General features: G+C 42.9%; 1 protein-coding gene across 1 annotated transcript; it reads right to left on the reverse strand.

The window, feature by feature from the left end:
* Positions 1–4,994: 4,994 nt before the first annotated feature.
* TRH (thyrotropin releasing hormone) lies at positions 4,995–9,244 on the reverse strand. The gene is made up of 3 exons (XM_019537100.1): positions 9,118–9,244; positions 7,842–8,056; positions 4,995–6,427 (listed from the first exon to the last, which is right to left on the reverse strand). Exons 2-3 carry the CDS (start codon positions 8,032–8,034, stop codon positions 5,832–5,834), a joined length of 789 nt encoding a protein of 262 aa, XP_019392645.1. The 5' UTR covers positions 8,035–8,056; positions 9,118–9,244; the 3' UTR covers positions 4,995–5,831.
* Between the last annotated feature and the right edge of the window lie 7,058 nt (positions 9,245–16,302).

Below are 16,302 nucleotides of genomic sequence, written 5' to 3' on the forward strand. Positions count from 1 at the left end.
AAGACTAACTGGCCTATAGTTTCCCGGGTCCTTCTTCTTCCCTTTTTTGAAGATGGGGACCACACTGGCCCTCTTCCAGTCCTCTGGCACACACCAGAGCACCACGAGTGCTCGTAAAGCCATGCCAGGGGTCCTGCAATGACCTCAGCCAATTCCTTTAGTACTCTAGGGTGGAGATGGTCTGGACCGGCTGACTTGAATACATCCAGTCCCTCCAGAAGTTCCCTACTAGTTCCTCACTAAGCCCTGGCTTAGGTGCACCTCCCCTGGGGCCTGATGGGGGCCCAGCTGGGGGTGACTGTTCCAGTCCCTGCTTAGGAAAATGGAGGCAAAGAAATCGTTAAATATGTTGGTCGTATTGAGCCCCCTAGGTAGTTCCAAGGTAGTTGCAAAGGAGAAAGCTCTTGAGCTAACAGTAACATAATTTGGAGTCAGGACACTGAGAAGGGGAGTGAGGTAAAGAATAAAGAGATCTGCATATTTGACTGATGCACATTTCAGGAAGGGAGTTATCCAGTTTTAAATATTATTATAAGTACAACTCTTATATACATGGAGACAATGCCGGCAATAGATACTATATGAAGTATGTCATGTTATAAAGTAACAAGGGGCCTCTTCATTCTTTTGTCTAATACAAACTGCACCTATAACCTACTTGCCAGGCACCCACATGAACCCCACATGAAGCTCTGTGAAAAGGAAGGGGATTGTGCTCAGGAAATGTTCTTGCCTCCTTGAGAAGCTGATTCTAGTGATTAGTATTGGCCTTTCCCAAGCTGTAGTTCTGAGTCTTTTCAAACGGAGTGCAGTTCACTGAACCGTGGCCGACATAATTAATTGGATATAATCATACCCAGATAGGAACCCGACAATTAGCAAGCACATTGACTACCCCAACCCCACAATTAGGCAAATCCACATGGAAGAGATTAATACCATCCCACCCATTCTACTGGGCTCTCTCTTGGGTTCACTGCAGGCTTTGCTATTTAGCAATGCCATTTTCATTCCTATCCTCCACACTTCACTGTTCACATTATTCCCAGGTTTGAAAGACCAGGGGTTCCTAGGTTGTGGGGGGGCCAAACAGGGTCCACTCATAATTACAGCCTTTCTAGGGGAAGAAGCTGCATTTTTGTCTGTCTGGTCATGCCTGGGTCTGGGACTTTCTACAGAACCTGATAAGTGTTGTTTTATCTGCTGCACATGGTTGTTAGATACCTTATAATAATGGGGGTCTGTCCCACTGTCCACGCTGGAGTCCTCCGTCTTACAGCAGGTGAAGTGAGTGACTGTTGGAATGCAGAATGGCAGCCTCAGCCTTACCATCTGTGAGTGGGGAAGAATACACCGTGTCTCAGAAGTGACTGCATTTCAGTACTGGGTTCAGCAATGCTTGTAGAGGATGGAAGTCATTATATAAGTGAGAAACAGTATCTAACAGTTATTCTGAATACAACCCAACTGTTGGTTCCAACCACCATTTCCCCCAAAGTGGTTAGATTTCAGATCCAGGCCTTTGGTTCAAGCCCATTTGCAATAGTAAGTCTGTAAACAGATTGCTTATCCTGCAGCCTTTTGTAGGAGAGGTAGCTATGTTAGCAGTTCCTCAGGTAGGTTTATTCTCTGCAACACAAATCTCTGTCTCTAGCAAAGCAAATGTACCAAATCAAAATCCTCTATTCTGCTCCAGACATTAGAAGAATCGCTTTTCTGCACAGCAAGCTGTTCCCTCTTGCTTTCTCTTCCCAGAACTTTTTAAAGCTCCCAATGGGCACTCCCTCACTAGCTGAATGTCCTGCAACTGCATTTCTTTCCTTCCTTCTTAAGGGAACAGACCACTGTGTTACAAGCTCATATTTCTGGCCAATCTACATGCTTTACAACAGATAACTGAAAAGAAGAATGGGTATTTATGATTCCTATGAACCACTGTGTGGTTTGGATGCATTGTACCTGCAATCTCTTGGTCTCCACAGGCACTTGTTTGCTATTAACAGGCCCAGTATCCACATTTCTCCCAACCCAACCTGAATCCTTGTAGTTTCTCACATTTTGACTGACCAGGTGGTAGCCCACCTTGTTTACCAACCATATTACCTCCATCCGGTCCAACTTCAGCTCAGGTATCCTCCAGGGAGATGCTATGTACTAGGAGGGATTGAGTGTTGTGGGTGATGCTTAAGGTGCATTGGTAGAGCTGTATGAGGGAACCCTTCCCAACAATTGATTTCATTGTTCTTCGCTCAACTGATGTTTAACAATCCTCTTTCAGCAATACTGAGTTCAGGCCAGTTAAAATAGAAATGTCGAGCACCATAAGGACCTATGATAAGCTTGACTTAAGATAAAACATTGTCAAATTAAGTATGGGCTAAGATATAGATTTTGCAAAAGCTAGCATTTATGAAGCCTAGAAAATATCTGATTCCTATAAAAAATATCCTGGAGGGAGTTGTTTTCATATAAACAAGCTTCCTCTTGGTGCTGCTTTGACAGCCAGATAATGGAACACTGAAATAAAACCCCAGATAAAATGGATTGATGAAGGGGGAAGACCTTTGCTGCATTTCATGGACTGCACTGAGAGGTAAATGCAGTAAATTAAAAGGATCCAGGGTGGATTGTTTCATTGTTAATTACCTTTAGTGCTGTTGGTAATACAGGTCAAATATTTGATTATAACGGAGGATTTTATGCTGACTTTTTCCTCTTACTTTTTCCACTTTAAAAAGAACAGTTTATAGCTGTGTTTGAATAACTTTGACCAGGAGATGGAGACTTTCTCCATGGACCCCCCCCCCCACAGCTGGATAAGTACATCAAGCTGTATTTTAGACTGTTTTTTCCCTTGCTTTTCTTTCTCTTCTGTTGATTGGGTTCACAAGGTTCCCCTTCTTATGAGATGCTGATGTATTTTATTTGTTTCTGTTTCATACTTGTCCATTCAGAAACCTAAAAATATATTCTATCCTGTTTCCTTTTGCTTTGTACATGTGATGATCTGAGTCGGTGGTCTACTGTGATGTCATTAGGGTTTTAAAAAGCCTGCTTAACCAACAGGAGGTGACGTATGACACAAGGAAATGTCTTTTAAAACAAATTCCTTTCCTCTCTGATGGGGTGTAGGTTGTAGCCATGTTGGTCTAAGGACATAGGCAGACAGGGTTCTTTGGATGAATCTGATATCCTTTATTAGACCAACTTAAATAGCTGGGGAAAAAAACTAGCAAGATTTCAGGTTTAAAAACCCTTCATCAGGTTGAGGAAGTCTCTGCAGCTGGTGTGTGCTCTTCCTGGATGGAATTACTATTCATTCACACACCAACTGCAGAGACTTCCTCAGCCTGACGAAGGGTTTTTAAATCTGAAAGCTTGCTAAAAAATGTTTTTTCCAACTATTTAAGTTGGTCTAATAAAAGATATCAGATTCACCCGAAGAACGTTGTCTGCCTATTTCCTCTCTGATGTAATGAGAAGTACTTGTTGGAAAAAAGCATCATACGTGGAAACATACCAAAGGATTCTGAAGTGAACAAAATGTGTACAAGATGCTGTGAAGATTTACTCACCTGTCTTTAATTAGAAAGCCACTGTGAGTAACTGATTCCTGCTAAGTTAGCTCTGAAGATGAAGCTTGCTTGATTAACCACATCGAGCTTGGGTCATGTTGAGAACCGCTAACTTCAGTAAAACTTGCTGAGGTTGTTAATTATTCCTCTCTGGGGTAACAAACCCACATGGCAATGCTAAATTGTTTAAGTGGTGAAGTACTTCAGAGAGGAAAGCCAATCATTTGAAAGGAACACTGCACCTGAGAAACATTGTCTTAAGATACGCTGTTGGAATGATTTAAGTAAGGTAAATTTGGTTGAAAATCAGGATTACTTTGATTTTTATAAACCACTAGCCAGGGAATATATTGAAATCTTAACTCTTTTATCATAGAAGAAGTGAAATATCATCATTGCTGGCAGTCAGTGCAGAAGGTAATAAGTGCAGTGAACAGGGAGCCAGAACCCCTCACTTCTGTTCTTGTCTTTGCTGTTCATATCCTGTGTGCAATGCCTGTCTTTTTGGAAAGAGAGAAATCTAGGAGAGTTCACAGTTGTTTCTGCAGTTGAAGTTCTAATTGTACATGTGGTTACTGCAAAGCAGTAAAGAAAAGCAAATTGTACAGCTGATTGGGGCTGTGGAGACACCTACTACAGCATGTGTGTGCAAATCCACGATCTGTGCTTCTACTGTAGTAACTGATCAGATTCTGATTTTGGTTACATCAGTATAAATTGATTTAGCAAGCATGAAGAATTATGTGTCTGCTAAACATAAAGAATCTGGTAGGTTTGTGTCTCTTTTTCATTGGCACAAATGTGTAAATACACACAGCTGTACAACCAGACTGTTCGAGTGTATCTAATTTTGAAGGTTTGAACTGTGTGTCTGTGTACACTCCAGAGTAATAAAGGTTTGTGTTATAGACCCAGTCTGACTCAAACTAACATAACCTTTTGTTTACAAGACTCAGACTCAAATAATCAAAGCTCACTGTGCAGCTGTGCAACACGAATGCATGTGGGTTTTTTTCCAGATGCGTAATTTTATTATAATACACCAGTAGAAGGTTTCAAAAGGGATTTGACTATTTTTGTACAAATCATCCTTCCATTTAAATAGCAAAATACTTTTATATACAAATATGTAGCAACCAATAGCACGCAAGAGGTTTGCCTAGAAAAATATCCTTTTCGCATCTGTTTCAATATTTTTAATTTTTTTTTTTTCGCTCAGTAGGAGTTGGATATTTTTCATGTTATTAAATTTGCACACCCAGAAAGGACACCCAAAGTTGAGATGGGAATCGACTGTTGATATTTATTGAGTTGTTCATGGCAAATAAACACCTTTAGGAATCTGTAGACCACATAAAGTGAAAAATGTCTTTGAGAGAAAAGGTTACACTGAAGAAAAAAACAACAAAAATCCTAATACAGGAGTAAAGGGTATTGACTTGCTGCAGTTTAAATGTTGACTTTTAATAGAAAGACATAGGTTTCAAGCCAAATGCCTGGAAGGTAGTGATTAGGAAAACTTACTGTGAGCACTTATGCAGCATTCTTCTTTCCTCACTCTTAAGTTGTTACGTGACACATGGGTTATTTATTTGCATTCTGCAGTTTCCTACCTGACTTATGTTTGCTTTCAGGCAGTTGTTCCAAGTCAAGGTGTGAAGCCCAAACATCTTTCCTGTTCTATTTGGACAATGCTTGTCTCTGCCTAGGAGACAGTGGAACAAGTGCCTTCACATACTGTGACCTGTTCTGATGATACACACTAACTCCATCGTTCTAAACTAAAACCCTCTTTTCTTACAGTTCAGTTGGAAATCACTTGCATTTGCCACTCTTTTCTTTCATTCTTGATGCATCCATTTTCTGATTGCCCTTGCATAGGAGGAAACTGTGTATCATGTATCCTCAACCTATAAAAGGTGGGGGTGGTCCTCAGGAAATAGAATTGGTGCATGCACAAAAAGACATTGTTTTAGGGCCAGATCCCATGATTAACCAAGCACCTCAACTTCCACAGTTGTGGGAATTGAAGGCCTTTGAGACATGGCAGGATTTGACAAATTGACTCAATTTGATTTAGTACTTAAGCTTGCCCTTCACTTTGAGTGTGTGAATAATGCCCTTGCCTTCAATGGGCACACTCACACACTTCAAGTTAGGCACTTCAGAGAGCCAGAGTGAGGAGAAAGAGAACTTTAAGTGGTCTGGCAGATGACTCAATCAAATGTAAATGATGTACAATACACTCAGCCATCCTCATTCCTCTGCCTCAGCCTCACTTTCCCATGCAAACCTCCTCCCCGGGTGCTGCCGCTTCTCTTCCTCCCTGCCCTTATTGACATTATCTAATAACTCAAGCAATAAGCTGCCTTTGCTACAGTTGATGTCATCTTGGAGGTCACAGGGGGCAGCATAGTCTGGGCTTTCAGAGTCGGAGAATCTTTTCCCAGGGTGCTGCCGTTTCTCCAAATCCTGCTCCCCCAGATCTAGTTCATCCTCCCAGCCCCTCTTGCCAGGGTGCTGACGCTTGGCATAAACCAGATACCTCTTGCCTGGGTGCTGCCTTTTGGATAATTCATTCAGGTAAGTCAGCTGGGTGCTAGGGGCATCAACATACTGGTCCCACAGTGACCTTTTGCCAGGATGTTGTCGCTTCTGCAGCTCCAGGTAGCGGTCAAGGTCATCGTCTTCCTCTCTTTTTCCTGGATGCTGCCTCTTCTGGATATCACCATACAAGGCTTCTTCCCCATCTTCCCTTTTCCCTGGGTGCTGTCTCTTTTCCAGCTCATTGAAGAATCTTTTCCCAGGGTGCTGTCGTTTGGAAAGAGAATCTGGCTCAGAAGCATCTGGTTCTGTCCAAAGAAATGATCAGTGTTAACAAACCATCTTAACAGTCACTGCTCTGGAAGCTGAGAAGTAAAGTCTTTGAGGTGTGTCTGTCATAGTTCTGAAGGGAGCAAAGAACCAGATTCCACACGTAGTTACACTAGGGGAAATCCATGGTGACTCTATAGCAGGGGTAGGCAACGTTTTTTGGCCAGAGTGCTGAAAAAACCACAGTGTCTACTTTGGAAGGTGCTGAAGTGCCGACATACTGGAGCCTGGAGCAGCTGTTTGCAGCCTCCCGGCTACAGCCGGCCCACGGAGCCCGGTCTGCTTGTGGCAGGGCTTGCAGGCTCCCAGCCGCCTGCTGGGAACAGCCTGGGCTCCATGGCTGGCAGCAGCTGCTTAGAGCCCGGGCTGGCAGCAACATGTGCCAGTGGTTGCTGACCCCTGCTCTATAGGATTGAACAGTGTTGTTGAGTGTACACTAAGGCACACAGGAATTTCAGCCAGATGGAACTGGGACCAGCTTGCAAATGAATTGGCAGAAGCTCCAAAGATGGGGCCCAGCCTGCCATTGTAGGCACATGATCCTCAGAAGTCTGGGGAGAAGGAGGCAGCCATAGAGCCAAACTAGGTAGTGGAGGATGTAGGGGAGATAAGTAGAAGTGTCTCTACGTGTGGGTACGTGGGAACAATTGACTGCCAGTGGATGGTCAGGATGTGCCTTGGCTAAAAGTCAGGGAGAGGCAAGGGTGTGAGGGACCTTTTGAAAGCATAGGAGTTTTCTCGGCCTGAATTCATGTGACTGGCTAAGAAGCCCAGCTTTCTTCTCTTAAAGAGATGTTTGTAGGAGTGTGGCGTTTCTCTCATTCTGACAGCAGAGCCTACTTCCCTCCTGTTGGCAGGGACCCCAGCTAACTATGTTTTTTCTTACCCAAGCCTTCAGGGGCTATGAATGCACCTAATGGAAAAAAAGTGTCTGTGAACACTCAAAAGGAATCCTCGGCCAACAGCAGCTCGCACCTTCTCAGTCACAAACCATTATCCCTTCCTTTAAAGGAGCAGCAGACAATGAGGCAGGCAGGGAATAGCTGAGAGACTACTTTTGCCTTGTGTTAACACCTGCAACAGGGGACAATGGTGGCAGGTGTACACTATGCCTCCCATTAGAGCTGTCCCTAACAGAACTTATTTCCTAGATAGGTGATTCCATTTTAGGGAATCATCTTGTTATGAAGCCCACTCTGGGAGGTGCTCCAGATCTGGTGTAGCAGTTCCCAGACTGGGAGATCTTCCTACATCATGCCTGGCTCACTCTGTCCCCCTATAATGGTTATTCAAGGGAAAGCAAAATACATCCCAGAAACTAATAGTATTAATGACTTCCATCTGAGCAGCACCCCAAAACCGATAGCAGAATGGCACCAGCAGCACATCTACCTTTATTGAGCTCTTCCTCCTCTTCTACTTTCTTGAGGATAGACCTAAGGAGGATGCTTTCTGCCCTCTGCAAGATGTCATCCAGGTGGCTCCTTTCACTGTTCTCACCACCTTCCAGAGTGAGCTGCCCCAAATTGAGGCAGATGCCAGACAAAGTCAGGGAAAGCAGCAGCAGCAGCTGGACTGGTGTCATGGCAGGAGAGATGTTCCTGCAACTTTCATGAGGAAGTAAAGGTCGAGGGAAGGGAATGGAACAAACAATAATGGTTAAAGCATTCCTAGGAACTCAGACCAGAGCCAGAGAATTTGAAACTGCATTCAAGCACTCCATGCGACTGCAGAGATTGGAATCTCCCAGGGCAGTGATTTAATGTCCCTTTTAATTTTCCTGACAGCTCTCAGTTAATTTGTAATTGGAGCAAAGTGTTTGGTCTCTTTCCTACTAGAACAAGCAGTTCTGTTTTGCATGTCTAACCCCATGACATGCAGATCTTTCTGAAAGCCAGCAAGTTTGGGTTTTGAATTTTTAATATCTCTTTATCAGAAGCTAAAATCTTTTCCCTTGTAAAACTCTGCATTCATTCATTCATTCATTGTTCAATTTTTTACATACATATCTACTCCTGCTCCAGGGATACTGCCATCAGATAATTCCCTCCTCAAGGAACCACTTAAAAATAACTTTAGGATTTACAACATGTTTGTCCCACATTTAGTTGACAGCCAACTTTATTTTGACAATTGGCATTTAATAATCTCTTGAGGACCCACTTTAAATAGATGTCAGTGCATGTGTGATAATCTATATTGTTGCTTTCCTTGATCTTCTTACAACTCACTTGCATAAAAAATAATAGCTATCTATCTTTGCCTATTTGTTTCTCTCCCCTTCTCCCAGCCATTATAGACAGACAGATAGATAGATAAACACCTATCATCATGACATCCATGCTTTGATGATTTATATACCAATTAGTGGAATTCTCTTACCTAAAATATAAAATGTTGTGAATATTAGTGTGCCACCCATTATAGTTAAATTGCATCCCCAATACATCTTCCTCAGCTAAAGAAATACAAAATCTACTGTAAAGTTTTACAAAGGTATTAAAACAGAAAACTGTTAACTCTCTTACCTCTTTTCATTACCTCTGAGAAAGTCCCTGAATGGGAGCCTTTTAAGGCTTTTAACAGCATCGTACTAAAAAGGGCTGTTCTGCCCAAGACACTCTTAAGAAAACAAGAGTAATCAGCTTTAAAGGCTTTTATACATTACCTGGTTAGTGTTTGGTTAGGGTTGTTCTTCCTGCAAGAGGTTCCTCAGATTACTCCTTTAAAGCTGTTTGCACATCTGAGCTTCAAAGTTGCCCTTTTTACTACAAACACACACAGCATCCAATAGAACTGTTGCTAAGTTCTCTTTGGATGGCTAGTGCTTCCCTTCTTATACTGTGCCGCCTCTGGACCCATTATGCAAATAGCTCTGAGGTAATTTAGGTGATTGTGTTGATTTTTTTTTCATTGATGTCAGAGATCTGAGTTTTGAATGCAGTTTAAAACTCTGACAGTTGTTTGCCAACCTCCTTGAATTAGCCCTAGACTCCAGAGGTTGCTACTTTTTTATTCCTTAAGGAGATTATAGTGAGTCTTTTGCAATGCACAGCACAGACAAAATTAGAATATTTTTCTGCTTAAAATAAGAAGCTTGTGTGCCTTAATTAATCAAGAGGTGCCAGAACAAAGGCAAAGGGACAAGGCATTTACCCAGCTGTGGAAACAAAACAGTGACAAAAAGAACATATTCTTACACCAAATGATCTGTCTTTTATATTTATTGGCTAAAAATATTTAAGTTTTGTTTCCATACCTTCTTAGAGCAGCCTTTCCTAAATAGTACAAAACAATATGTGCGATACTTGTACAGTTGCCTGGCTGTTATGTGCTAAATGAAATCTTACTGTTATAGCTAGCAGTAATCAATAGTTTCTCTAAAGAATTTGCTATTTAAAAATAAACTCTCTTACAGTACCGGTCAAAATGTAAGAGAGCCACAGATGTAGAAAGCTAAAATTGGATTGTATTATAATTAAAGTGCAATAATTTAAATGATAGGATCTCAAAAAAAATTAAGTTAAAGCCCCACTAATAGAACCTGACTCTTTTTATAATCAAGTCAGACAAAAATTAATAAAAATAACCCTAATAAAAACATGATTTTTCTAAGGTTCTCCTCATCCTTCTAAAATATGTAGCTGGTGTGCATTAAGCTACAAATAACAGGCTAGCTTTTTCATGCTTTGCTAAGACTAGTGATCCTGTTAACTATTCATGGAGCTACACACATGTATAAGGATTGCCTACTAGAGGAAGGGGTTGCAAGACTTGACACAGAGTTTATTAATTTGAATACTTTCAAAGGAAGGGATTTAACCAAGTGAAAATAATGTTCTTCTGCACTAGTGCTTATTAGTTCATTGTCACAAACACAAACAGCGCTCTGTCTGCTCTTCTCATTCCTGTCATCAGAGAGTCCAATTTAATGATAAGCATGCTTGTCTTCCACACAAGGTGCTGACAGAAACTGGCCTCCAGATCTGCAAGGCTGTTACCCATTTCCTGGATATGACACTGGCATTCAACTACTCTCCAGAGTGCTGTACCAAAACCAGGATCACAAGGTACTTTTGGATTGTCTGTTACCCTGAAGGGCATGTCCATTACGCACACCTCTTGGCCCTGTTTGGCTGCATGGGCTGCCACTCTGGCTAACTGCATACTGATTACCCTGCTGATCTGTGAAGAGAGCCCATATGGAGCCCTGCATGTGATACATATGGGGTGCAGAATCCCCATAACATATCCTGGACTTTGTAGCATGGTTGTACCAGTTCTACTGTGGTTTGGGCCATAAGTGGTAGAACATGGAAAAGAAACAGTATTTTGCATATAAATCCTTACTGGTAAAACCCTGCAGAGTTAATAGGAATTTAGCCACTAGACTTCTATGCTCTAAAACTCCAATAGAATTTAATAGAAAATTATAAACTTTAAACATTCATATGGAGTCATTTTCTGATCTCAGTGACACCAGTTCCATTCTAGAGTAACACCAGCTTTACTTTGGCCTCAGTGTTTTGACACTGAGTCTGCTGTTTGAACAGGAGCTTTGTAACATTTTCTTTCCTTATTTAAGATGAAATCTATTTCTCCTTTTTTCATCAGGATCAAAATCCTTTCTTAAGAAAGCTGGAGGAATAGCAAAAAGGCCCCTTGTGGGCAGAACAGACCTACAGCTTTATAACAATGCTGTCTTCACCAATTTAAGAATCTGTCAATATTGCTTTCAACTGAAGAGACAATATGACCAAAGATCTACAGGTTCAATACTGCAAGGAAATGAGATTGAAGCAAGGTATTTACTTATATTTAGTAAGTAAATGTGTTATTCTAAGTAATAAAGATGTACCTCAAAATCAGGGGAAATGCCCTAATACAGATAGAATTTGTGTAGCAGTTGATTTTCACGAAGTAACTAGAGTTTTCCAGAAATCTGCAGAATGCTGTCAGGTTCTTAAAGTAGCTACATTCATTTCAAAGTGTCGCTTGTTTAAAAAGAAAGAAACATCTAGTAATGAAAAGCCTAAGCCAAAATTTGCCCTAAGTATAGTCCTAATCGTGATCTCACTGAAGTCTATAGTAATCTTTCCAGTGGCTTCAGTGGGCTTTGGATCTGGCTTTCAAACTGTTAGAAATATCTGATTTTTTCAAATGTTTGAAATATCTGATTTTTTAAGAATTTGCCACTCTTACTGAAGATGAATCTTGTTCCTTGAGGAAGCTGCAGAGAAAGAGTTGTAAATTCTCCTGCTTCAGGGCATAAGCCATGTGCTCATTGAGCAAGGGCAAGGAGATCTCTTTCCCAGGGAGAGGTTATCACACAGTTGTCCAGTATATGAGCTTTGTATACTTTTCTGAAACATGTATTACAGATATCCTCAGTAACAGGTTACTGGATTAACTGCACCATTAAGTCAGTGTAACAGGACTGATGCCCCAGAGGCAGCCGTTATGCCCCTGGTGGTGACTTGGCTTCCGCTGCACTCTGGCTCTAGGTTATCCCTGCTTTTTACCCTCCTGCCATACCTTGATGTTCTTTGTTATCTTTGGACAGGGAAGCTGCAGGTCCTTCTGTCAGTGAATTGCTCCCAGACCCTCCTGATCCATAACTAGCCTTCGCACTAGGTAGGCCCTCCTGGCATGTACGTGCCCCCAGGACATCTGATGCCTTATGGGCAAGTCAAGGCCTCCAAATCTTCCCTACAATCATGCCCATACCCATGCCTCACAGGTGTTACTGAGGGGGGCATATTGCCCTCAAGCTAATGTCTAGTCACTCCAGGCCTTCACACACTTGTCAGGGCCACGGCCTTCTTGGCCTCCACTCCTTGCTGCCTCAGCCCATCATGCCAGGCCAGGATCCTGGGGCCCTGCCCTGCCAATCTAGGCTCTTGGGGTCTCTGCCCCTTGTCTCTCGCTCTGGGTACCTGGCCCCAGAGTTTGCACCTCATGGGCTGTGAGTCCCTGACCCTTTCTTCTCCTCTCACAGGCATCTCTGCCCTTCTTGAGCGATGAGCCCCAGGCAGGTCTTGGCCCTGCCTTGAACTCTGGGGTCTCTATCCCCTCTAAAGCAGTACTGGGCTCTCTGGCTCTTGTCCCCACCTCGCTAGGGGTCTGGGCTCTTTGGCCCAGTTAGTGCCTGTTTTTAAACCCTTTGTCCCCTGTCTGTTTCTGAATGAGGAATGATAGCAGAGTCCTGTTTTTCAGTTAATTGGTGGAAAAACATGTCAGTCATTTGTCCTTATAATTCTATTGGCTGTACCTAATGGTAGGGTGGTGCACAGCCACTACGAGAGGCGTCCTGAGCCAGCCTGCCAAGGAGGGAGGGATGAAGGAGGTGGACCCACTCCTCACTGCTAATTGGCTGGGACAGGGGGAGGCGCCCCTCACCAAGGGGCTGTCCTATATTCTGGGGATGTGTCAGTGGCCACCCTAATTGCAGTGGCTCTATTGCTTCAGTAAACAGTCCTGTCATACTATTTCTGTGCACTTAGTGCAGCAATAGGCACTCTGATTGCTTATTCCCTTGTAGGTCACCTTTATTAGGCTGCCTGAGCACTGTTTACTGCTGTTTTCCCCCTCAAAGTAACAGGAGCCATAGGCTCCCTGCTACAGTCTGATATAGTAATGCCTGAGCACAGGAACCACACACAGAACTAGAGAATCAAGACCGTCTGCTCTACAATTGTAAGTTTGCCTAACTCTACTGAACTTAGTGATATTGGTCAGTTTACATCAGTTGAAAATTAGGTTCTCCTACTCCCTGTCCCCCAGCCCAGGTATTTATCATAGGAGACCTGCTATGGGCTGCAGCGGCCTGTACGGGCATCTCCTAGGCATAGGACTGGGATAGTAAATACATTAGCCGATCATTCGCTGGTCAGACTTTAGGCTCTCTCCTCTGAAGACCTACTGCACAGATCACTGCGGGTAGAGCACAGCATCCTAACTAGTGCTCTGATGGCTGCCTTCTATACACTATGTATAGATGGAGCCATATCCAGGTGTTACAGAGGCTTTGACACCTGTACCAGCCTTTGAAGTTCTTGGAGAGGATTAATGGGCTCTGTAGGCTTCTGACCTACTGGGGACATGAGATGGGGCTAAGAATAGAGAATCTGTGTTTGTAGGTTTGCAAAGGGCCAACTGAGGAAGGGAGGAAATGTTGTTTTCATGGAAAAATAGAGGGTTACATAGATACCCAAATAGCAAACAGCACAAAATGCGGATGAGCCCCTTTGAAATGCAGGAGGGATCAGTAAAGGGTCCCCTAGGATTTTGAAGCAGCCTTTATCTGCGGGAATATTAAAGCACATTCGAATTCTACACACGATGAAATATTTACCTGCCCTTCATGGCACATTCCTTAACTCTCCTTTGTCATCTTCTCAGTGGGGGTCAGATCCCCACTCCCCCACCTTCCTTTACTGTACCATGAACTATGAATTAAATTGTGTCCATGCATGTAAGGGAAGCTTCCCAAACAGGTGGGAAAAGGTAAGGATCAGTTGACCTGGCACAGTGTAAGGAGCTTCTGCTCCATCCTTGAAAGGGGAATAATAGTAGGTATTCCTCCAGTCAATACTGGACCAACGATCCAAAAAGCACTGAGACTGGCTCAAATACAGTACTTTTGATAGCAGCTGTCAGTACCTAGCCCTGCCCTGAAGTGTGGACAGTGACTTTAAGCTACAGTCTTGGTCTAAAATACTAACCCACTTCACTTCTTCTCCCCTTGAGGTGATACGTCAAATATTTTAGAGGTTCACCCTCCAGATATTAAATTTCTCAGCAATGGAACCACTACAACTCTCTCCTTTACAAACATACGTGAAGCAAGTCAGCTCCAGAAGAAGCTAATCATTGGGCACATCTGCACATGCAGTTAATGTAACTGAATATACTTTGACTCAGTTTGAAGTGGAGTAAATTAACCCTGATGTCACCATTTATTTGTGTGTTTAAGCACAGTAATTTACTGCACTGTTAGATACCCTTTGTATCTGATGGGACTATCCGGCAGCATAATAAATTAGACTGCTGCATACCTGTAGACAGTGATGCTTTACTGCACAGCAAATTAGTGTGCTGCACAGTAAAGTGTATGGTGTAGAGGCACCCACTATCTATCAAAAAGTGTACTTAAAAGGAGATTTCTTCATCCTGTTGTTTACTACGATCTTATTTGTTCACTTAAGTTGGTGGTAGATAAGTGTCATGAATCACTTGTCTTGGCTACCTAGAGAAAATGTCATTTTTGGGACTTATATTTTTGGTGCTATGTAATGGTTTGATTCTGACATTATTATTTAATGACCATACATCTAGGATTATGTCACATATCTCGTACATGTGGTTCTACATGATGAAAAAACCTTAAAAGTGAGAGCTGGAAACAGAGCTCTATTCTTGACACAATTCCTTCATCTCTTTCAAATCTGAAACGTAAGACTTCAGTGTTGTCCAGATTCTTGGCTGTGGCTTGGTTGCAACAGAAGTTCCCTTCCTCTTGAAAACCTCTTATCAAGGCTAGATTTTGATTCCCCTCAATGATGTGTATTACATTTTAGAGTCTAAGGAGGATCTTTTTATTCTGTAGCTGCCACTGTCAGTTTATTCTCTTGGTACCTTCATTTGTGTATGCAACTATACCATATTATATAGCTTTTGAAGTTCTTTGAGAGGATTAATGGGCCTCACTGTCCACTGCCCTGCTTCTATGGAGTTATTTACACTAGTGCAGAGAGGGTGTAAGATGTCATCAAACTAGAATTGTAGGGCTTTACATTCACCTTACACTGGAACAATGAAGTACTATCCATGGAGAAAAAAGTCCTAAAATCTTTATATCCAAGTTCCCATGCATGTCATGGACATGGCCCAAGTAGCAAAACTCAACCCGCCACCTCCCCAACAGAAATGAGTGAAAAGCTACTTTACTGGACAATAAATAAATCAGAGTGCTAGAAAGAGTGTAGATGGGGTGAGTCTTCCCTTGCATCTCTGGATCCGAGCTGCAGTCCACCTCCTCGCATTTGTCTGCCATGCCTTGGTGAAAAAGAAAAGGGAAGTTGATTGTCAGTAACAAGGTAATAAAGACTGCAAATTCATCCCACAGGTGGGTCCTCTTTACAGGGCTCCACCTCCCTGACACCCTGTCCTCGCTACCCCACATGTTGTAACTAGAATATTCCACTGTCTGTCCTTGGAATAATAGATTTAGAGGAAGTCTTGGCCGGCTAGCTGTGTGCCCACCGGCACACCTTCACACCTTCCTTCCAATTAATTGCTTAAGCGACTCCACAGTTAATACCCTATTTACTGTCAATCAGACCTGAATACTTCCTTTTCAGGAGCTGTTTCATCCAAATCCCACAAAGTCTTACCCTGAGTCCAGGTCCGAGTCCCAGTTCCAAGGATCGATGTCCCTTATACTGGATGCTTTCTATCAGCTGACTGGAGTCTCAACTCCCATGTCTCTTTAGCCCGTCATTTTTCTCTAACAGGCTTAAATCATCAAAACACCTGGGTCAGCGGTTCCTACATCCCACTGATAAGCCTATCCCCATGCCTCCGCCTAGGTCTGCACCTCTACCAGCTAGGAGTCAAGGGACGAGTGAGTCTTTGCTCTCTTACTTTTGAATGGATTGGCTTCTGTGTGACCCAATCACCTCCAGCTTCTTTCCTCCCACGAACTTGTGCAGCCAGGGAATCCCCAGTCCTGGGACATCAGACACTTTTGTGTTCACTCTCGGGCAACTGTCATGGCTGCCGGGTGCAGCCATGGATCTTTCTCCACCAAAGCGTAGTCCAGCTGCCCCTAAGATCCCTGCCTGCACTGAAA

This window comes from Crocodylus porosus, unplaced genomic scaffold (genome assembly GCF_001723895.1).
Source record: "Crocodylus porosus isolate Cpor-Errol unplaced genomic scaffold, CroPor_comp1, whole genome shotgun sequence".
Lineage (NCBI taxonomy): Eukaryota > Metazoa > Chordata > Crocodylia > Crocodylidae > Crocodylus > Crocodylus porosus.